Below are 23,399 nucleotides of genomic sequence, written 5' to 3' on the forward strand. Positions count from 1 at the left end.
TGTTACTTTCCCCCAATTTCTGCAACCTGTTCAACCAGAACTGAAATCTTAAAGATTATAACTTGATGATGATTGTTTTTGTTCCACTCCTTTGTACAGTTCCCTCAAACCCTAAACCTCAAACATCTTATTTCAACTGTAAATATGGCAAATAATGGAAGCCAAACAACATCAAAATGCTGCATCTGTGTGACTTTGATCAGGGTTTAATACCTTGGCCTGACCTGGCTTTAATACATGCCTCGGGTGTCACCTAACCCTGCTCAGAATGCACACACACACACAAACACACACACAGATTGGAGGCTTGCTAAGGCCTTCAACAGAGAATGACCAAACTGGGTCAAAGCAATGGCAGGGATGCACAGGAGGGAATTCTGTAACTAAGAATAGATTGGCATCCAGCATTTGTTCTGTGCAGTGAAGCCGACATGCTTTGTCTTCCTTCCTCTGGTATGTAGGAATATAGGATTGATGGAATAAAAAAGCAAAGGAATGAAGGGGAAATATCAATTTAAAGACCAGAACTGAAACCCGAGTACCTTTCTCAAAGCTACACTGCAGTTGGTCAAGGTAGAAAGAATGGTGTAACAGTCAGTGACTCTGTTGTCATTGAACAGTGTAATTAATCTGGAATTTGTAGAATTAATAGGCCCTCCAGTCCATGCTCTGTGGATCAGGAGAAAGAGCTTTAAGCTTACTGTGGCAAAGAAAAGCATCACTCATTAAAAAAAACAAAACAAGAACTGCATGCATCTGTCATCACGTGTGTTGTGATTAAAAATGTTGTTCTCTGGCCTGGAAAATAGTCCATATTGAGAAGAAGGCATTCAATGAAAAATGTTTGAAAAGGTGTTAATACCAAAAAGACTGTAAACAAATGCACCACATACTTTTAAACACAAATAAAACAAAAAAAGGTACAGGGTTATATTGTCCCATTCTGTAATGAAAAATGTAATGACGTCAATGGTCCACTTGAGCAGTTAAACGTTATGTATGTTTTCAGATACCACTGGCACTGTATATATAAGTACCTCGAAACACTAACTTGCACTAACTTGCAGTTACTTGATTTATAATAAGTTTTAAAAATGTTGCTTGTTTTTGGTTTTAGGTAAATGAGAAGAGCAGTATGATTATCATCTCTGTATGTTCAATACACAGCTTAGCGCTGGAAGAAGGAGGGAACTCCTTGCCTAGACACATAAAAGGGGACCAACACTCTCTAAAGCTGTCCTATTTACACTTGTGCGTGTATTTAACTTGTTAAAGTTGAGCAACAACCACAGCTGGGCACAGTGACTGCACACAGCATCTCAGAAGTCCTGTAAAGCCAAAACAAAACTTTGGTGGACATATTGGTAACTAGTTTGCGAGCTAAAGGTAAATGATGACGTAAACACAGCAGTCTTGGAGTTGGGGGAAGACATATTGGTTTATAACTTTTAAACAATAACTTTTCATAATTTCCCCTCCCTCCAGTCTTTGTGCTAAGCTAAGCGTTACCGGGTTGGATGCATAGAGATAAAAGCTATTTTTCAAACAAGATTTTGGTCTCAAAAACAACAAATACACAAAACACAACACATTAATTATTTAAAAATTGATTAATCTCATCTCATCTAACTCTTAATACAGGAAATAATTCATCTAAATTGAACATCATCTTTACATACGCTGTTGTTCTCATATAGCAATAGATGTTTTATATTATTATGTAGTTAAGTATTTACATCTCCATTACTCATTTTTATTGGTATTTGTATGCAAAGTGTCATCATAATCAACAAATGTCAGAAAGTATGATAAAAAGAGTTGTAGCTTCATAGAGTTAACCGTGTAACTTTTATCATGAAGTAATAAGTTACTTACCTGACAATTAAGGCCATTCCTGAAGAGCAACAAAGGATCATATCACTGAAGTCCGGCTGTCAGAGTCGTTGGACCGAGCAGACAGACAGTGGTTACAGGGCTAATAGACAGAGATGGGTGATGAATGTGGTGTATCTGTGGTGGTGGTGGTGGTGGGGAAGGGGGTAAATGAGAGTCTGTCTGCTGTGGCAGTGTTTGAGAGACTGCCTTTAGCGGCACCGCTGTCATTTCATAACTCACAACATTGATCGGTCCTCTTTCTCAGCACAGGGAAAAACAAACAGTCCAGAGAAGATAAGAGACTGGGGGGCTGAAGGGAAGGAGGAGATTTGAGTTCCCCCCCAAGGCTAAATAAAGATTGTCACTCCAAGATCAATCACAGGTGATGGGCCTGGTAGCTTGATAGTGTTTAATGGCACGGACACACAAATACGGACATGAGAGTTGACTGTCAGAGGAGCTTTAACAAACTTTTGTTACACAACACTAGAGTCAGCATTAAGAACTGAGGCCTCAAAATTACCGTCAAAAATCACATATTGGTGACAAACCACCCTGTTTATGTCAGTATGGTCACAACGAGCAAACCAGTGACGGTTTTGGTTTTGGTAGTAGCAAATTTATTTTCAAAATGCGTGTAACTGTAACAATGTCGACAACATGACATCTATTAGATATATCCAGCAGCTATAATGTAGTTTATATTTCAGTTGTGTTTTCTAGGAAGTGTACACACTGCTGGAGTCCTGGCAGGCATCGTAGTTAATTGCTCTCCAGGAAAGCAGCTGTTGTGCTATGACTTCTTCTTCTGTCTATAGTGTGCATCCGGCCTGTACTATGGGCCTCACTTGACAAATTGACAAATGATGTGACACAACCAGTTTGTGTTTCTGTTAAGTGTGCGATGTTGATGCCGACCCCTCAGACTACAGTTCCTATTTTTATGGGGAGAAATCAAAAAAACGAAAACCCAAAGATCAGTTTCTACACCAGTAGGAAGACAACAAGGAAAAGATGTGAACCGGAGATAGGGTCATGGGCGGCAAAGGTTCACTGATGCACGTGTGGTCCGATCCAACAGACGAGCTACTGTAGCTCAATTTGCTGAAAAGGTTCATGCTGGTTCTGAACACACAGTTTGTTGGTATGGGGCTTGTAACATTATGACCACCAGGGTGCCCAGGTGGTCATAATGTTATAGCTGATCAGCTTAAGTCCCCTTGCCAAACAACTGAACTTAGGTATTGTGTGTAAAATTGCCTCAATTCTTCATTACAAAATAACTCATGAGGTGCATCGAACACAAAATGATGGTACAGAAAAATACGAAAGAAAGTAAATGTTGACTTTTCCTTCAGAGAAATGTGGTCTTTTACTGTGGATTCTGAACCCGTATCATATATAGTCTTCTTGATAACAGTTTGTGCACAGGGCCGAAGGCCAGTGTGCCTCAAGAGTGAGTGTACTGAGGCATGTGGTAACTCACCTTGAAGAAACTCTCCCAGAATGTCAAATTGGTCTTCAGCAACAGTGAAAGTAAAGTTTCATTAAAAAGTGAAAGGAACCCTGAACAAGAAAAGTGTCAAAGAGCCCTGTTTAACTTCTATGCTGTGGAAGACTTCTTTGTGCCCACATCTCTGATATTTTACCTTGAGGTGAACATGGTTTGCCTACCAAACAAGTATCACTGGCACACACATATACACACAAACACACAAAGTCCGGATCATTGTGTGCGGTTGAGGTGTGAAGTCAAATTAATGGCAAGCCCTTCCTCTTTAGCCTCATTATCAGTGCTGGGAGCCTCACCTGCCCAGGAAGAGGGTGGTAGTCATCAGTCATCCTGTCCTTCAGTCTGACTGACTGTCAGTCACACACACAAACACACACCCACAGAGACTCAGATGCAATAAAGTAGATACACTCGTCCACACACATACGGACACTCGCACACACAATGACAGTGCCACAGGTGTGTCCATGTTCTAATGAGGATTTATTGGCTGTACTTACTTACACAAGACCTTGAGGAAGTGATTTTCAGGCCAGCTGCTTGTGTAACAAAAAGTCTGATGCATCTAACCCATTCATTTGTAGTTATTTGGCAGGATTATGGTGCGGTGTTGTAGAACAGGGAATTTGATATGTACAGTATGAGGGTAATCAATTCATTTTTCACCAAAAATACCACGTCTCTTTTTGTTTTTTTTTATAGGAGCAAAGACAGATTTTCACCCAGATTTCATGTCTAGACAGGCCTTACTTAAATGCATTGTTTCCTTCTGCATAAACATACTAACCACAGTTTACAGTAAATTATGTCCTCATGCAGTTAGCACAGCTCAGAACATCTGGTTAGGTGAAAGACTTCAGCCATGTTGTAAAATTAGGAAGGCAATTCAAATGAGCTACTGATCATGCATTTGTAATAAATGAAAACATAAAGGTTAAAGCACATAGTTCTCGCTTTGTACATGCTATTGCTAAAATCCAAATTTTACCGGGGGAATGTATTATTAAGTTTTTTTAATCACAATTTCACCTCCACAGGCTTGTCCTTTTCAGTATTTAGTGATTTTAATTTTAAAAACAAATTTTCTTTAAAAGATGCAGGTTTGTTTAAACAGATTTTCAGACAAAGATAAATATGTTTCCTCATGCCAGAGAGCAATTTCTAAAGTATCTCTATTCCTTCACCAGTCATCTGTCTCTCAGAAGCACATTGGCCTATATTTTCATAAATGTGTCAATCCACAAGTCAAAGAGACGTGTCTCTACACCACTCGTCTGATTTTATGCGACTCTCTTTTTCCCCCTTCACACCCAGTGAAGCATAGCCATATGGCCATATAGCCAGCCATTTACTATGTGCAGAGTGGTATATAAAGACCCACAGTGCAATTGAATACAATAATATACACTGTATGTATCTGACATGCAATGTTGTATTTCTCTAATCTGGTCAAAGCAAGGGAAGGGACATCTGCTCTCTGGTTTTGATTAACACTGCTACATGCAGAAAATGAACTTGACAACCTGATGTATCCCTCAAACAGACATCCCCATAAACCCAAAACCATAATCCAGCATTGCTCAGTTGACATTGTTTTTGTGGAGAGAAATAGCCTCCTTGCTCCCTCAAAATGATGAATTTAATAACGGCCTGTGAATGCTTGGACAAGTACCTCGCAGAAACAAGTATATTAGGATTTTTATAGTGTATGTGTTAAATTCACAGCTATAACTTTTTTTATTTCACAAAGGCAAAGGCACCCAAAGGCAAACATTGTTTTACTTTTATGCTGCTGACTTAGACTTTGACCTTAAAACCAAATGATTTTCCATGTAAAGGTGCCTTTCCTAAAATCCAAACAGTAAATCCATGCGTTGGGAAATGATGTGTGCCTGTATTAAATATCAGATGATCTGCTTATGACATCTACTGCTGACAGCTACAGCTACCAACAGCCTGTAAAAACAAGAAGTTATGTTGTGTCAGTTATTTGTTTAGTAGTATTTAGTATTTATTATATTGAACAGAAAATAATCAAAGGGACAAAGGGAGTATTTTAATGCCTTATCTGGTGGAAAGTTTCCTTTCTGTTTCACTTCTGGCCGAACACCGTTTGCTGTGGCTGAAAATGTTTTAAACTGAGCAAACAATTTGTATAATGACTCAAATAATGAATATTTAAAGATGGAAACTGGACTAAAGATAATGGATACATGCATCATTTAAACCACATATTTTAACCTACATAGCAGCACACTAAAATAAATATGCCATTTTCTTTCAAATCTTTCATTTTTTTTAAAATAATTTCATACTTTAATTGAAATGTTTTACTGCCCATGGCAATTATCGCAACATCTTCTAAAAACGCGTGATGTAATGAAGAGCCGCTGCTTCTAATAACCTTGTAGCTATACTGCAAATTACTTTGCTGTTACACTATCTTTCCCCTCGGTCTTTCATTTGCATGCCTTTAAATGGAAATTAGGCTGATATTGGAACCTGCACAAGGTACACTCACCAAGCAGTAACGCACCAAAATCTATTACAAGGATGTATGTGATATGTTTATGCTAATTTGATGTCATCTGATCATAGACTAGTATAGAAGAGGCTTGTTGATGTAGAGGTGTTGCATTCAGTATTCAGTGAAGCATGGAAGTACCTCCAAACACACGCATCCAGAAAAACACACATTCATGCATGCACACCAGCTCCTTTTATTTTGCCATGGCTCTCCTGGGACTGGAAGTGATGATGATCTGCAGTAATTGAGAAAGACGTATGTTGAATGCAGAAGGAGAGAGGAGGTACTGGAGGGCGGAGGAAAGTGTAAACTGCTGATGCAGATTTTGTACCAAAATGCCTCTTGGTACCTTTAATTGACAGCCACTCAGTCTCTCAAGGGTTGATAGACACATGAAAACCTGTGACTTGTACCACTCCAATCCTTTTTTCCACTCTGCCTGCAGCAACTAAAGACAGGAAAACATTGCAGGAGTAATTATAAAAAGTAATCTCTGCTTGTTAAGAATAGATACCTGTTAAGTTAAAGGCAGTGTGCAACTCGATAAAAAAAAGCTGAAATTCTTGACATAAGTAATACAGCGCTAAAAGTGTATTTTGCCATTTTTATTTTGTGTGTGTGTGTGTGTATATTGGTGCATATGTAGATGTGTACGTGAGTGTGTGTGATAGCCCACTCAGGGGAATGTGTTTTATATGCTAATTTTGTTAATGTGTATAAGCTGCTCCAGCCCATTCTCATTAGGTTTTCATTAGTCTCTTTTATGGAAATGCACAGTGACTATACTGCAGAGCATCGCCTGCACCGGCCTGGCTGCCTGACAGTAAAGGGAGCTGTTTCCTCACACTAACACCTCGGCCCGTCTGTCTCACTGAGCACACAGACAGATAAATCGATTGGTAGAAATGGTATCAAAAAAGTTTGTACCTCAGTTTGGTGTTGAGATTTAATCTTGTTTTTCTTAACACAAATGAACAAAGATAAAGTGCAGTGAGATAAAAGAGAAAGTTAAGCAGCTGAAGTCTTTTTTTTTTTTCCTTTCTTGTTTTCAACAGCTACCACCTTTTTAAACCAGATTGATTACTCTACTTTATTGTTATTGATCAACCAACATGTCCGCAACAGCAGATACATAAAGATCCTTTAGTGATACAGAGCAGTAAAGCCACATAGGCCTTAACCCTTACAGGAATACTTCAGTATCTTGAAAATGACTCAGATTTTCCTTTTTTTTCTTTTTTACTGAGAGATCTGAAGATCAATATCAATTTCATCTCTGTGCGTTCAATACAGAGGCACTCCAGACATGTTAAGTCTAGTCTAGAAAATAAACTTAAAGCCAGAGGAAACAGCTAGCATAGCTTGTCTTCCAACAAACCCCAAATATGTACACATATGAAATGTTGCAGTTAGTTTTCAAATTGGAGCCGATTACCACCCAACAACAGGGTCCAGTGACTACACAGCATCCCACAAGTTCTGTACTGTACTGTGTTGATGTTGCTGCCTTTCCACAGTTTTGTAACAAACCCCTGTATTTTATAGCTGTATTTTGAATAGGGGATAGCTTGTTAGCTAAAACATCATAAATAAGAATGTTTTAAGTTGATTGCTTGTAGGTATATATTTTAGAGCTGCACAATTAATTGAAATATTATCGAATATATATAATATAATACAATAGGCCTAAGTGCTGTAGTACAGAGAGGCCCTGGCCTACAAATATTGTCCACCAGATGTGAGAAAACATCATGTTTGTTTGGTACAGCTGAAACAAATGTCATATCATCATGACTCTGTTATAGGGATTGGTTTTGAAATGAGTCTTCTCATTTACTTTTAGCATTTCAAACACACTGCAGACTGACCCAAGTGGGTGCTACAAATGTTGTCCAAAATGTCCAATAAAATTAACTTAAATCACAAACTTTGTTGCACAAAGATAAAATGTGAAGGGGATCATACATCCTTGCAATGTGCTGCATCTTTTAAAAAAAATCTTACATTATCATTGCATTTTACTTTAAAAAAATAAAATAATTATAATAATAAATCCTGAGACACGTTGGCTTGAGTTTGATGAAACTGTGGGCGATATGACGTTTAAGCACAGCGCTCTCATGATTAAAATATCAACACTGACTGGCCTGAAGGATGCCTTCATATCATTAAAAGTCCAACTTTGCAACACCTTCCTTGTTATACCGTACAGTATGTGCACACAGACATCTACTGTAGCTGCCTTTGCACTGATCATCTAAGATGTAACACTTACACTTACCCAAACTGCTACATCATCCAGTTTTAATAAAACCTTTAGGGACGACCTATTGTGCAGGATTACCAGGATCATTCAGGAGAGACGAGATGTTCATTGATGGATTGTTAGAGGGTGAAGTTCACTTGTTGTTTTTGGTAATTAACATTGCAGCTATATAAATTAGGGGGGTGTGGTACACACCACTGGGATGAGAGTGAAGGCAGCGGGGGGGCAGTAATCCTGGAGCATTGTTGACGATAAAAGTAAGGTGTGACTCTGCTTTCAGGCATCTCTCTCTCGCATATCCTCTTTCCTTCAAGTGAAGCAGTGTCCCGTGAAATTGGGATCTAAATTACGAGGCCGGTGTACTCTCTGTGAGGGGTTTTAAAAACGACCCGCTCGGCTGCTAAGGACATCGGCTGGACCACAACAGTCAGCAGCAGACGATCCACAGTTCCTGACTTTGGTTCGAGACCAGTCCACTGTCGGTGAACAGAGAGAATGTTTCCCTTTATCGCCTTGCAGAGGATGACTCGGGTCTATCAGCTTCATCGCTGTCATCATTATCAGCTCAGGCCCATGACAGAGATGGTGACGATTTTGGAGTTAGAGTTATAAATCAGGGCTGTTTCTCCTGTTTGTCTGTCGCTTGCTCTCGCCTCCTCTCTCCAATAAAAGGTTGTCTTTATTTGAATAATAAGGCTCTTATCTCAGTGAATTACTATTCTGCTGGCCACTGCATTCTCTCTCTATCACTCTGTCTCACTCTTCCGCTCTCCTCCTCTCCACTTTCTCTCCATCATACACCCCCCCCCTTTATCTTCCGTCCTGGCTCTCACCTCTCCTTGTCCCCCTTTTCCCTCCACAGAGAGATATATATTCTTAGACTATGCCATTTTGTCTTCTTACTTTTTCCATCATACTGATGAGTTCACACTACGAATGTCATCAGTTGTGTCGCTGTAGAGCTGTTTACATCTTGCTTGGATGGGTCCAGCTCTCCAATTGTGAGCCATTTCCTAAATATTCCATGATGTTAAAATTCCCAGAAGTACTAGTAAAGCTGAGAGGTCAGAAAAATCTGGCAGGTTGTAAACAAGCCAACAGGTAAATAAAAAAAACAAAGGGGGGTTTTAAACCAAACTGTCCGTTGTAAACATCCAGTAAACTTGATAGACCAACGTCCTGGCTAAACTCGGTGTAGTTGCGTGTCTGTGCAGTGGGGGATTATTAGCAACTTGCATTGGTTTTACTTCCAAATAAAGGGATGTTGATAATGTCTACAACCTCACTGTTTGTGTTTGTTGCCAAGAACCAATGATATGATCTATGAAAATCCAGCTTGTAATCATTTGTTTTCCCTTGAGCACTTCCTCTATTCTCTATACTGCACCTGTAAAGCTGTGCAATAATACAGAATAATGAGTATTGTCAGGTCATGGGTAAACTGAAGCTTAAGCATCAATGTGATTAAGTGTGAATGAGTGTCCGTATGATTGAAAAATACATGCTTTGGGTGCTTTTGGGATGATTTTTTATTTTTGTTTTTTCATTAGAACTTAATCATAAATCCTAACCAAGGCATGCAAGGCTTCATACATCTGCAGTGAACATGTGGACAAATTCATCATTGTGATGAGGGAAAGAAATGATCAGAAACCACATATCCAGATTGAAAACTGAAGGGGTTGTGCTTTCATTATTCCTTTCCTTGTGCTCTTGTTGCGATCTTAAAACACAGATCTGAAAGCATCAGCGGGTGTTTTTATGCCTGAAGGAGCCTGTCAGTGCTGTCACAGCTTTGAAAGGACTAATATGGGTCATCAGTTACACTAAAACGTGCATGTACTGATTTTGCTCCGCCTGTTTGTCCCAGATGGAGATATGCCCTCCCATATGTTGGAACCCGCCCAAATGTTGTGCGCACAAATACCATATTGAAGGGGCTAGCGTTACAGCTCAGGCTTATCCGATTGGTTGATCTGCTGGTTGGAGGGGTGGCTGGTAGAAAAAAACCATTTGTCAGCAGAATCTGCCACTCAGGTCAAAGCCAACAAGATGTGGACAAAACTCAATTTCAGCATTAATGGAATAATACCACGGTTAATGTGCCGGCTACTGGAGCAGAACACAAGGTCAACCCAGGGTCAAACCCCGGGATGCTGGGTGGCAGACCACGTGGGCATCTTGATTCACAGTCACGGTTAATTCAGATTTCCACCAGGGTGATGTTGAATTAAAAGATAATTGAATTGTCCAGCGGTTCTGTAATCTTCTCCTTGCATGTGTGTATTACCTGCCTTCGACTGTCAAAGATACCACGATTGCGTATGAATGACTGCTTTTGTCCTTTGCTCATTAAACTTGTTCCAGACGATACTGGGGCAATAATGTGTATTTTCTCTCTTTCTAGGGATACTTCTTGCTGTTTGAGTCCATGTTGGACTCTGTCCTCTACGCCAGAGACCTCTACCTGGCTGACACTGGATCAGGTAAGATCACATATTCTCCTCACCATCAAATTTAAGGTAGCACAAAGAATTGTTACATCAGAATGTGTTGCCAGTCATCAGAATTGGCTTTAGACTGCACAGAAAATAAATACTCTTCAGGCATTTAATTTCTCCGTAATCTAGTTTGTGAATTAATGCTTAATTGTAAGAGTGATGAAACGATACAATCAAAAATACAGCAGTAGGGGGGGCCTCAGTGTCGTTGCTCTGCTATGTTAACACTACAGTGACACAGACAGCCGAACGAACCTTCCCCCATTTGGGTTATGAAAATGTTTTATACAGTAAGTCAGGCTGCCTTTAGTGTGTTCTAAAAAAGGAAAAGGAAAAAGGTGTCTAACTTTAGTTATTAGCCCCAAAAAACAACTTGAAATAATATTTTTTGTGTGTTATTACTAAGTTTCCTTTGCATTGACTAGTTGGAGTGGGGCAGTGTGATACTGAGGTCAGATTTACTCTAAATTCCATCTGTCAGCAGGGAGAAATTGTTCATGTCAGCCCCCTGTGGTTATGACAAGTAACACGTGTGGAAATGATTGGAGTGGTTTTCCTGTGTTTCCCACTGGGTGTGTCAAATTATAAACATGTCAATACAGCAGCAAATATTGCAGTGCTTCCTACAATATGTACAGTCCAAGTTTGATACAATCAAATGCACATATGAAGAGTCAGATATTTATGAGGGATAATGGAATATTTTATTTTATATTATATAAGTTTTGTTGTATGTTTTTTTTTTTATACAACCTTTTAATCAGAACAATACTCAGAAGTGGGGTAACAAACTGATGGGGAGCAGTTCAATCAGTCACCTGTTTTTTAAACAGCATGTGTCCTGCGTGCATGGCTGGAACGGTGGGCGAAGAGGGGAGACTTGCACACAGTAGCTCAGTTTAATGTGTGTTTGACCTCATTTGCTGCTTGGAATTTTTTTTTTATCACAAATCTGTTTGACAATAGAAACTATATTCGGAGCTGTACAGTAACAGTAAATTCCAATTTTGGGATCCTAAAGTGTTGATCCTCACTTGGTTTTATGAAACGTGAATCACAGCTAATAATGAATCTGAAGCTACATATTTCCAATATCCACTGTAAATAAGTACATGTACATTAATCAATTTTATTGTTTACTGAACTAAAACATATTAATTAACTTTATTTCAAATAATATAACATGTGACCCGTGAAAGAATAAGACAAAACCAAAGACTGAAGCAAAAGATATAACATATTTTGAACAGGATTTTAAGGTATTGAAGTCAGTATGATGAAATACTATATAGACAATAGTTTGACACATATGTAAAGGCCATATTCTTTAGGGGTTTGCCGTGTGTGTGTGTGTGTGTGTGTGTGTGTGTGTGTGTGTGTGTCTCAGTCAGTCTCCTGGGTCATCCCATCCCTGCCACTGACCAGATTTAATGGCTTGTGCCAAATGTGACCCAACTAAGGGACGGTTCCACCACACTGCCTTTAGTGGCTCCTTGGGACATGAGGGAGAGGTCACACTCACACCCAGACACACACACACACACACACACACGCCCGCAAACATTGATGGACAGCCAGAAGGGCTTCACCTATAGAGACAGATCTGTTAGCGAGGGAGATTGGACAGGCGAAGGTGTGACCAGAGTGAGGCAGAAAGTGACAGGTCAGAGGACACCGTATGGTTCGCCATGAGCCTTTAACCCTGACGCTCCCAACACGGGCTGCCCTCACTGGATCTACTGCCTGCAGGAAGTAAAATGAAAATACTCAAAACCAGGAATAAAGTTTCTCTGTTGCTCATTTCATGGGGACTGTTTTTTTTTTTTTTTTTTTGTTCTCTACAGCATTAAACACTCACTACGTATTCTCAATACAAATTAATTGTCCCTCCAGGGTCCAAAAAGGGTTATTTTTGTTAATGTTATGTTGTACGAAAATCAGAAGTTTAGGTCAGTAAGAGATTCATAATCTTGCTAATTTGATAAATTCTATTTATTTCTCCATTTATTTTATTTCTTCCATGCCTAAGGTTAGTTGCCTGTGTCACTAATATGAATGCAGACTCCTCCATGTTGTTGTTTTTGTTCAGAGGTAAACATGCCCAAGGCAGTATTTATGTGCAGGTGTGCGAAGCAAATATTCCTGCATTTCAGCACATTCAGACTGGCCCTTAATGCAGTAATCAAAATAAAGGTTAACTTTTTAATTTATTGAATGTTGATCCTAACACAGTGGCCGTGTCACATTAGATTTAACTTCTGTTCTTAAGTTTATTTTCAGATTTTGAGGGTGTGTGTGTGCACACGGCTGTACTGAGTTATTAGTCCGGCCCTGCAGCACTGCAGCTGTATGTGTGTTTAAGGTACATTAGTAGAGAGTTACAGCGGCTCCCTCATTCTCCCCACTACATTAACCTCCCCTTCATCCTTAAATGTGTCCCTGCATGCCTGGCACAGCACAGCGTCCAGGGAAAAGGGATCTGTTTTGTCCCATGCCCCCTCCCACACCGTCTTTCCCTCTTTCACAGCCGACCAATGGGGGAGATGGAGAGAGCAAGAGAAGAAGGGGGGGGGGCATGACAAACGGGCTGTGAGCAGCGAGTCGAGAAGGACGCAGATGTCAAAGCCATGAATCTGGGGACGCCCATGTACCCCCCCCTTCTTGCTCTTCGTCTTTTTCCCTCTCCATCCGCACCACAGCACCCCCTCCTTTGCCTGTTTGTCTCTCTGTCTCAATTCCTCTTTCAGTTTGTCTCTCAGACGGGCCTGTCCCAATTCTGCCCAATCAGCAGCCCTCCCCCCTCCTCCCCCCTCCTCTCACCTGGCCCTCATAATTACTCACTCGGCTCAGTAATCAGAGTAAAATGAAGTGACAAATGCGTGTTTGCGTGTGTATGTGTGCTTAAATATGTGTGCGCACAGACATTAGTATGGTGACACTCACAGGGTCACAAGCAGGCTTCAGCTAATAATGAGAGGCCATGAGTTACCCATCACTGAGCTGTCACCATCCATTCACACATTTTATGGTCCGATGTGTCGAAGGTTATGTGAGACCAAGCACTAACACACGGCAGGCAAAATAAATAAAATGTGCTCAATGGTAAGGCGTATATTTGTATTGATAAAAAGTGGTTGTAAAGAAGTTTTTAGTCTGCTACTAATGGACAACAATGGCTGGAACCAGGTTGGTTTCACAGCACTTCCACCCCCTTTCTCCCCTTTTCTTCTTCCTGTAAAGCACTTTGTAACTTTGGTTACTGTGCTGTAGAGTGCTGTAGAAATAAAGTTTGTTTCTACGGCGGAAAAAAAACATTCACAGAAACTTCTCAAAGCACTCTTGTATCATAATCAGTGTCTCTCTTTATTATTAAAATGTTTTAAACATTTCACCAAAACTATAACCACAACTAAATATAGATACACTAACCCTATTTCAGTGCTTACACATTTTTCTTATGGCTGCCTGCTAACAGTTTACTATTTGTGCTGCTGCCAAGGACTTTCTGTAACTTTATGTCCCTATCTTGTGCCTGATTTCTTTACCTTATATTGCTTCACTTTCGAGTTCTGTAAATTGTATTTGTCGTTTTGCTTGCTGTCAGACTGGCGGCTGATGCTCGCTCTTTTTCTGCTGCTGTCTGCTAAAGCAGCCGCTAACTGCCCGCTAACTCTATCTGCTATCGCTACAGCTAACTGCTTGGTGTAGCTGTTGGTAACTATTATTTCTCTTGCTAATGGCTGCTGCAGATTAATGATTTAATGTTATATACCTATATGTAATATTATACCATCGGATATATCGTCATGTGTTTGTATCACAGGGAATAGTGTTATGGCCCAGCTATGTTCAGCCTGTTTACATTAGGGAGGTTCCCTTGCTCTATGAAGTTATCACAATACAATGTTCGGGTATGTTTGCTATAACAGTTTCTCAATTTCTCTGTCTGACTCTCCTGTTATGAACATCTCTAATTAGGACAAATTGTTATATTACCACTAGTGGCACTAAGCTGTATGTTAAAATATTAAGTTTGATATACTCTCACAAGTGTATTCTAAACTCTAGTTTTGGCCCTAGGCCTCTGTGTCGGCTAATGTTACTTCACAGTAGGGATACCAGTGGCTGCAAGCATCTCAGCTTTGGCTTAATCACCAAGCATATTAACCATACAAAGGAATCTATTCAGATGTGAAAACACAATAAAAAGACATTAAGGCTCACGTTTAATGCTCATTTTAAGACATGGGTAATGTTCATTCAATCGACAGTGTTATGTAATATGAAAGGCAAAAATAATCACTGCCTATGCTAGAAACACAGTTCCCCAGTGACTGGCCAACATCTTCCATCTTCTAAGAAAAATAGTTTTTCCAAGGCTGCAGGTTCAGTCAGCAAAAAAAAATAAAAAATCCGACCAAAATACAGCCAGGGTGATTTTCAGCAGCATTCATTTCTGATGGAGACACTGTCAGCTGTGAAACCATGTGTTTAACTGGCCACTGGCACAAGCTTCAAAACTTTCAAAATGATTCCAGGTCACATAATTCCCCAACAATTCAGAATGTATTCCACCTCAAGTAATGAATCTGTGTGAGGCTGGGATCATAATATTGTTTGCTGTGTTTTTTTTCCATATTCTTTACCACCAAAGCTTAGTTATCATTGCTAGGAAATAAGACAGAGAGAGAGCAAGTGCAGGCTGAGTAATTGTTGTTGCTTTTGTCTTTTGTGTCTGCTCAAAGAAGTAAATGAGGTGGCCAGTTGAGAGAAAATGGCTATGGTTATTTAAGGCTCAATAAAGAGATGCACACCTGCCTGGTTTTAAGAGTTGGTATATCTGTTTCACATAACAATGATATGTGGATGCAAGCAGTCTATTTCTGTGATTTGATCCACTTTTTGGTTTGTATCATAAACTATAAGGTCAAATGTAAGTGGACAGACGTTTACATATACTTTTTGTGTACTATTGGTCTGGATATGTGTTCATATAATTTCCTTTCAGATAATACTCCGCCTTCAACTTTGTAGCAACAGTTTGGGTGAAGGCCAGTTTGAACACGAGAAGTTAACGGTTCATAAAACCAGGTCCATTAAGAAATGGTTTTCCCAGTTCTGTATGGAAGAACTTCACCGGCCTGCACAAAGCCCTGACCTAAACCCCATCCATCACTTTTTGGATGAACTCACTGATGCTCTCGTGGCTGAATGGGAGCAAATCCAAGCAGCTAGGTTCCAGAGGATGTTACATTACAGTATATCTAGTGTACACAGTGTAAAATATCCAGAAGTATAAAAGTAGGACAAAATGGCCATCAACCCATATTTTGTGCACATGTGATGGATACAGTCATTACAGCAGCTTCATGAAATTGATGCAAAGCTCCACACCCACAAGATGTTAAGGCGTTCTCTGATTAAATTTGTTGGATGGTTTTCATGCCATTAAATTTGTTGATATTAAGCACGTCTCAGCACTGAGAATAGAAGTTTATGGGACCAGAATTCGCCCACCCTTTCCTTTAGTTATGATTAACGATCTTTTGTTTTGAGCAAAATAAATCCCTGAAGGGATTCACTCATCGCTGACCAGGTCGCCTTACTTGAGCACAATGAAACAGCATTTTGAGATGCAGTGACCTCCAAAAATATGGACTTTGTTTGGTGCTCTCTTTTGAAAGTGTAGTGCACTGTTTAACTGTTAGAGGTTTTTTAAGTGCATTGTCAATTGACCTGATAGAACTGGTAGTAGAACCCAAATGCTTACAGACCACAGTCAGATGCAGAGTGGGCAAAATAACGGAGAAACTACACAGCTCACATCTACAGAAAAAAGCAACATAGACAGAAACTGTAATATCTACAAGAATCACCTGATGTGACAAAAGTGACAGCATTTTCCAGCCAGGAGTCCAGCTCCTACCACCTCTGGATGAAGCTTTGGTGCTGGTTGTGGATTTTTGCAGAAAAAAATCTCTTTTTTATGGCTATGTGACAGGGTTCTTCCTCTGGCTGTAGGCCAGCAAGTCTAATTCCTCCCTCTGTCTGCCTCCACTTTTTCATGTTCTCGTCTGGTTTCTCTTTTTAATGGTGAAATCAGACCTTTTCATCACATTACTAGCATAATAAAGCAAACCAGACCAGATCAGCCAGAGAATGGTAAAACAGCAGCTGCATAAAGCAAATTAGACAAAATGTTTTACGTCAAACATCTGGTAACTTCTTGCTTGGGCTACAGCAATGCTTATGTAATTATTGATGAGGCTATGGCCCCATCTTGGTCCATCCTAGAGCGACCTATGATAATTCCTGTCACTGACCAGGATGGTCATTGGTGTTGGAGATGAATGCCCCCCTGACTCCTTGGCGACGACCTTTGACCGCCTCCCAGTCGATGCTGCGACCGGTTTTGTGCTGCTGTTCACAGACTGCTGATATTGAATGTCCAGACTTGAGGCTGACTTGTAATGACTGCAATAATAATATTGTGGTATGTATAATTTCCCTTACTTATGAACGGTCATTGACTTTCTTTGTTCTTCTCTTTTCTCCACAGTCTATCCAGACCTTTGTAACATCAGTCTGGCAGCAGTTGGAGACCCACAAAGGCACCAAGACCGTATTGCATTCTGGGATGATGTGTATGGCTTTAATATGGCATGCATGAAGAAGGCTGTGGTGCCTGAAGCTATGGTGGAAGTAGTGAAAGCAGACACACTCATCTCTGAACCTACAGTCATACAGGTAAACATGTTTATGTATTGCAGCGTTCAACCTACAGTGCTTTGGAAGTCCAAAAGTAATATTTTTTAAAGATTCCAGATGTGAATGTACAGTAGGAGATGAAATATCCACCAGAAATAAATATGGTGTTTTCCAGCAAGTAAAATTACTAGTTCCAATGTGTTTTCTGCTTACAAATCATAGACATTCAATCTGTATCCATCCTTCATTTGAAGATGATTGTGACAGTTCACAATGCACCTGGGTTTGCATAGCACTTGTTGCTCAAAGATGACACGCAGTCTGTCATTATTATAAACAAATAAACAAGTATTCAGTCTTTTTGACAGAGGTAACTAAACTTTCAGTGCAGACCCTTCAGTTTCCGGTTTTTCTGTAGCAGTGTTCAGAGTCGATTCTCACTTTTGTCATCTGTGGATGACACCTACTACCCAATATAGGATACTTAACACCTGTATCAGCTAGATGTATTGGCAAACCAATATGTCAGCCTGATCCTAATGTACAACAATCTTGGAAGCTACAAATAGGAGAAATAGAGTTTGCGGGGCCCAAGCTGTTAGGATATAGACAGAGAATGAGAGCAGGAGTTAGCTGTGGAGAGAGAGATAGGGCCCTGAAGGTAGTGTGTGTGTGTGTGTGTGTGTGTGTGTGTGTGTGTGTGTGTGTGTGTGTGTGTGTGTGTGTGTGTGTGTGTGTGTGTGTGTGTGTGTGTGTGTGTGTGTGTGTGTGTGTGTGTGTGTGTGTGTGTGTGTGTGTGTGTGTGTGTGTGTGTGTGTGTGTGCTGATGCTGTAGCGTTGGGTGATTGATCTGTCTAATCCTTGTTTAAGTTCCTCTTAAGGAAACTTCATTACTCTCAGCCCCCTGTGGATAGAGCGGTTTTCACTGGGCTGATGGGAGAGCACACACATTACACAGAGATAAAACAAACACACACACACAGTCCAACATTTAAGAACACAGATACCTCTTCTGAATCTTTCTGCGTATGAATGCTTCCCCCCCGTCTCTCATACCATCGTGGGTTTCTTCGCCAGTTGGTCTGTTTGCTAAGTAGCATGTCCTCCACCCATCTGTGGATGTGATGAATGAGGGGAGAGCTTGATATAATGGAATTTGAATCTTCTAATCGATAGTTTCTCCCCTCCAGTGACAAATAGACAGCCCCTCTGCCCAAATTACATGGACTCTCATCTATTGCCTCCCGTTGATACGATCCAATAACATTCCATTAAGGCTGGCTGCTATTCCGTAAAATTGAGAGCCCATTCATGGAATTATAAATTCCTGCAAAACAAATGAGTTTTGTTTTTTTTTCTCAGTGAGAACAGATGGGAATGTTAAACTTGCAACAGTTTGAAGCTGCTTTAAAATCTGCCTTTATATCATGTGTTTAATGTCCAGAGTCATAATTCTAGCAGTTTTGAAATAGGGCTGCACCATTAATCAAAATATTATTGAAATCGCAATATGGCCAAGTGCAATGTCCAAATCACAGAAGCTGCAATTTTTTGATAAAGGTCAAGTGTGTGACAAAACAGCATTATAAGGAAGTGCTGTAGTGCTGCAGAGATAACCTCTCCTATAAATCTTGTTCTTTAGATGTAAGACAACAGGCAACATTAATAGTTTTTTTTCAGTGAAATTGAAATTAATAGATGGGTTTTCCATTGTTAGCTGCAAGAACAACTGCTACAGATTATCTGTAGATACTCTTTTATTACAGCAGTGTTGTTGCTATAGCAGAATTTTGCTTTCTGTGACCAGCTTGCTGGTAACCAATTTAGCCAAATAGTTGTCTGGAGCCAATGGTAATCAGATGCAATATTCCAAGTAACGTAAATGCTGGGGTAGCTTTTGTGTATTTTTCCTTTTTTTGTTTTTCTCTTGTAGATTTAATGTTGATCTTTGTCCGGTGATACTTTGTTCATCTTAGCATGAAGCACAATGTAAGCAATTTGACAGCTTGTTTATACTTTTGAATGTAGTTTCCTTGTTAGTCTGCTACACCTTTGGTCTAATTAATGTTTATGGAATCTCATCGTCTTCTGATTTGCAGCAACAATCATTGAACTCGTTGACCATTTTCACAATTGCGTCCAGTAAAAGTCAATCAGAGGCAATCCTCATCAGTTCTGTCAGTTAGAATAATGTTGTAGTTGCTGAGATTTTGAAACATGGTCATAAAATTAAAAACAACAGACATACTGGTTGAGAAAAAAAGGTTAGCCAGACTTATTTGGAAGAGGCTTACCTTTTAGCATCCATCTCAATTTACTGACCGTCTTCCTGGCCAGACTTTGACCTACTGTGCCTGATGTAGTTTTGCACACTCAGCGTTTTCCTGTGCATTGAGGAGTTATTAGGGACATTACAGGTGCACTGACTGTGGACTTCAAACTGTACGATCCTCTGACCACTTGGGTTTTCCTGCTGGACCTATTTTTAGCAATGTTATCATAACTGATAGAACCACTGGTCCAGAACGCAGAAAATAAAACCCAAGTTGTAATAAACCTGTCCTGTAAGACTGATAAAATATTTCAGTGGCAGCTGTTTAGTATCCTGAAAGGAGATATTATGTTTAACTGTGAGACATTTGATCCAGAATGATTAGAATTCCTGTAATAGATTGAAAACAAAATGTAATTTCTGAACTGAACAGTGGGCTGTTTTCAAAATGCAATGTATGCAAACAAAGAGGTCAGAACTAGCACTGCAGATCCTGCTCTCTGTGAGTCAGTAGGTCCAAATGCAAAACAAAGAGCAACAAATAGCTCCTCAGATTCCCTCTAGACCGACTACATGTTTGTTTATTGATTTGTTTTTTTTGTATGGCTTGACCACAGTTCATATTGTCTTTGTCTTTGTCTTAAGTTGTGCATCCTCTGATATGTGTGTTTTTGACTTTCAACAGACCATTGACTGTAACAAGGTGTGTCTGTCGGAGTTGGAGTTTGCATCAGAGTTCTGCTTGAAGATAACAAATTCCACAGACTGCACAGTAAGTACACACATATAGAAACACAACCCACTCCACGGTGTAAAGTTGATTAAGTTTGAGTTTTATTGTCAACATTATCTTAAAATTAGATTATTTGAATGATCTGGTCTGATAGCATTTAATGCCACTGCAGTAACCAAGTTGTGTTAATAAGAAATATTTGATGGGATTGTCGAACTTTATGTTGCTGACATCAAAAATGCAACAACAACAAAAAAAAGCATTTTGAAGAAAAAACAAAGTTCACACATCCACCATTACCATTACCTGTCATTTGTCAGATATGGTGCGAAAGGATCGAGGCAGTACAAACAGCAGAGACATCAGTCAGCTCCTGTTGATGGATTATGTTTCTGTATTTAAGAGGATGTCTGTCAGTTGGATATTTATTAGAGTTTCAAATCGAATCAGAGCAGTGACGCTAATGTGACTTTGAATTACATGTCATACAACATAGTGAATGTTCACAGCCTGCTTGCCCTGTCATTCTCTCAAATGGCAAAACACACTCGCCAACACAATCACAACCCACCTCTGGACCCTGAAAGAGTTGCAGCGTTAAAGATGCCGGTAGTTACCTGTCCTGGTCATATATCCCGTGGACCAAAGCTGAACTCTTGTCTACTTGTACAAACTTGTCTCACGTTTCAGTGTCCTGTAAATTTAATTATTTTGTGAGATAGGTCATTTTAGGGTAGTTTAGATTGTTTCTGATGGCAAGGCTCAAATCTTTCAAATGTTTAGAAACACACTCATTAGAAAGCAAAATGAATAGTTTTCTTCTAGATATATGTACTTTCCTGCGTTCCTTTGAGCAAGACACATAAAGCTCCTTTTACACTTGAACAGTGTTAAAACAGTTTTTGATCAGAATCAGAATTAGGCCAGGTACGTAAACACATACAAAGAATTTGACTCCAGTTTTATCTGGCTCTCAATGTACAAACACAGACTAATAGCATAAATAAACATTTCAACAAAATAGACATAAACGTATATGTACAGTTATACATATATATATATATATATATATATATATATATATATACACAACAACAACAACAACTGTGAATGTTCACCTTGGCCTACTTTGTCCATGTTCAATGCAAACCTTCACTTTCTGACACAAAGTGTAAATAATAAATATATGAATATTGTATGATGAATATATTGTGTTGCCTGATAATGTACGACACACCCATTTAGTGTTTTGGTGGTGCAATAGTCAGCGACAATACCTTTTCATTTAGGTTTGAAAATATATATATTGGATCAGTTTGTGAACAGATTAATTAAAATTTCAAAGATAATTCAACCATATTAACGGGCAACACCTCCACCATATTCATGTATCTTTGTCCAGAAATATTTATTTTCAGCACTTAAAATAAACACTAAATAACCAATTTTTTAATAAAAGTCATAATTAATGATACCCATGTTAGACATCACGTGACTCATCTGAAACCTGGCTCAACCTTTGAGTTGTGGGTTGTAGGTCAGCTTGACCAACGACCACAACACAAACCTGAAGTGTGTGTCCTCAGTGAGGGTCAGCTACAGGCACCAGAGCATGGAGAATGGTTTATGATTCTATTTGGTGAGGTGCTGGCAGTCACCATCAACCCCCCAGCCACTTCCCCTGAACTTCCCCCAGTGTCTGAGCTCCATCTCTCTCTCCGTGGTACCAGCAGCGACCTGCCGACTACAGAACAGCGTCACTACTGCAGGCTCTGACGCTCTGTACTGTGAGAAGTAATCTGTCTGTAAAAAAAAAGCTCATTGTGTTGGAGCAGCTTGGTGTTGTGCTGCAGTGTTACTGCACTGTCTGGTGTATTGGTTTAATGGATAATCAATAAGTGGTTATTATCTGGCCTGTGCTCCCTGGGTAAGGCCAGTGAATTTAATGGGATTTGTAAACATCCTCTCATTTTTCCTGTCTTTTTCTGCTCTATAATTGAAAACATCCAGTTTTTCTTGGATGTAAGTTCAGTCATGTTAGAGGGTCAGCTGGAGAAAAACAGATGGTGGGATCATTCAAAGGTATAATTTTACAGTTCATTTTTGTTTTGTTAGGTTTTTAGGTGCACGACTACCTTTCCCTCTGCTTTCTTACAGTTATTTCAGGCGTCAGATCATCCTTGGTTGGTGTGCTGATACACCATGCATACATACAGTATGTGTCTTGTATCTCATGTATAAGATTTATCATTCAGTCATGCTATCAGACTCGTACTGGCTTTTATAATGCAGGTACTCTGTGTACTGTAGAATTTATCGCTGGTACATGTTGTAGATACTCGCCTCCTTGCAGTCCAGCCTGCTTGTCCCGGGATTTACAGATGGATTATTGACCTGCAGGAGTAGGGTGGTGTTGCGATAGAGATGCTGATCTGAAGTCAGTATTGGCTGCGGCTCCTTAGTACTAGTTAAGGTTAGGATGTGTGAAGGGTAAACCGCTCCTGGACCAGTGCTCGGGGAACGGTGAGGGAGAGCTGCCGTGCTTCCTGTCCTGTGATGGAGCGCCTGCTTTTGTTCTCCTGTCGACAGTCCATTCATCAGCTCAGCCTGCCTAACCTTGCATTAAATGAACAGCACAACCCCTGCGTCTGCGCCGTTCACGCACAAGACAAATCCTCTCACTCTTGCTTTTTTTTTTTTTATCACTCCTTTGCTTGCCTCCCTTTTACATCTCACACGCTCTGCGCCGTGTGTACATCGTGTCTGCCTTTGCAAACTGTGAAGCCATATATAATATATATGGGCTGAAACTTTTATTAGAACTTGGTTCGGAAATGCTCTGAGGGTATCTATTTCCTCTCCTTTTTTTGTTTTAGCACCTACATCTCCATGATACATTACCTGAACTGTAGAACAGCAACCAAAATGCCTCTCATCCCCTCCTAAAGGCTGAAAATGATGTATGCTGATGGTGAAGCAGGGGAGAATAAGTTTCTGTCTGTAA

The 23,399-nt window shown here is 39.9% G+C and overlaps 2 protein-coding genes across 3 annotated transcripts in view; one reads left to right on the forward strand and one right to left on the reverse strand.

Moving 5' to 3' along the window:
- The window catches only part of prmt3 (protein arginine methyltransferase 3), a 54,360-nt gene that overhangs the window by 15,781 nt on the left and 15,180 nt on the right, over window positions 1-23,399 (forward strand). For both annotated transcript variants that reach the window (XM_051379491.1, XM_051379490.1), the window contains exons 11-13: window positions 10,589-10,667; window positions 17,242-17,429; window positions 20,348-20,434. In XM_051379491.1, coding sequence (XP_051235451.1) covers window positions 10,589-10,667; window positions 17,242-17,429; window positions 20,348-20,434 — 354 coding nt within the window. The remainder of the gene's footprint in view (window positions 1-10,588; window positions 10,668-17,241; window positions 17,430-20,347; window positions 20,435-23,399) is intronic.
- The window catches only part of lrp4 (low density lipoprotein receptor-related protein 4), a 561,339-nt gene continuing 546,880 nt past the window's right edge, over window positions 8,941-23,399 (reverse strand). The window contains exon 36 of the mRNA XM_051379477.1: window positions 8,941-8,953. The gene's annotated coding sequence lies outside the window, so the exon portion shown is untranslated. The remainder of the gene's footprint in view (window positions 8,954-23,399) is intronic.

The sequence above is a fragment of the Dicentrarchus labrax genome, unplaced genomic scaffold, assembly GCF_905237075.1.
Source record: "Dicentrarchus labrax unplaced genomic scaffold, dlabrax2021, whole genome shotgun sequence".
Lineage (NCBI taxonomy): Eukaryota > Metazoa > Chordata > Actinopteri > Moronidae > Dicentrarchus > Dicentrarchus labrax.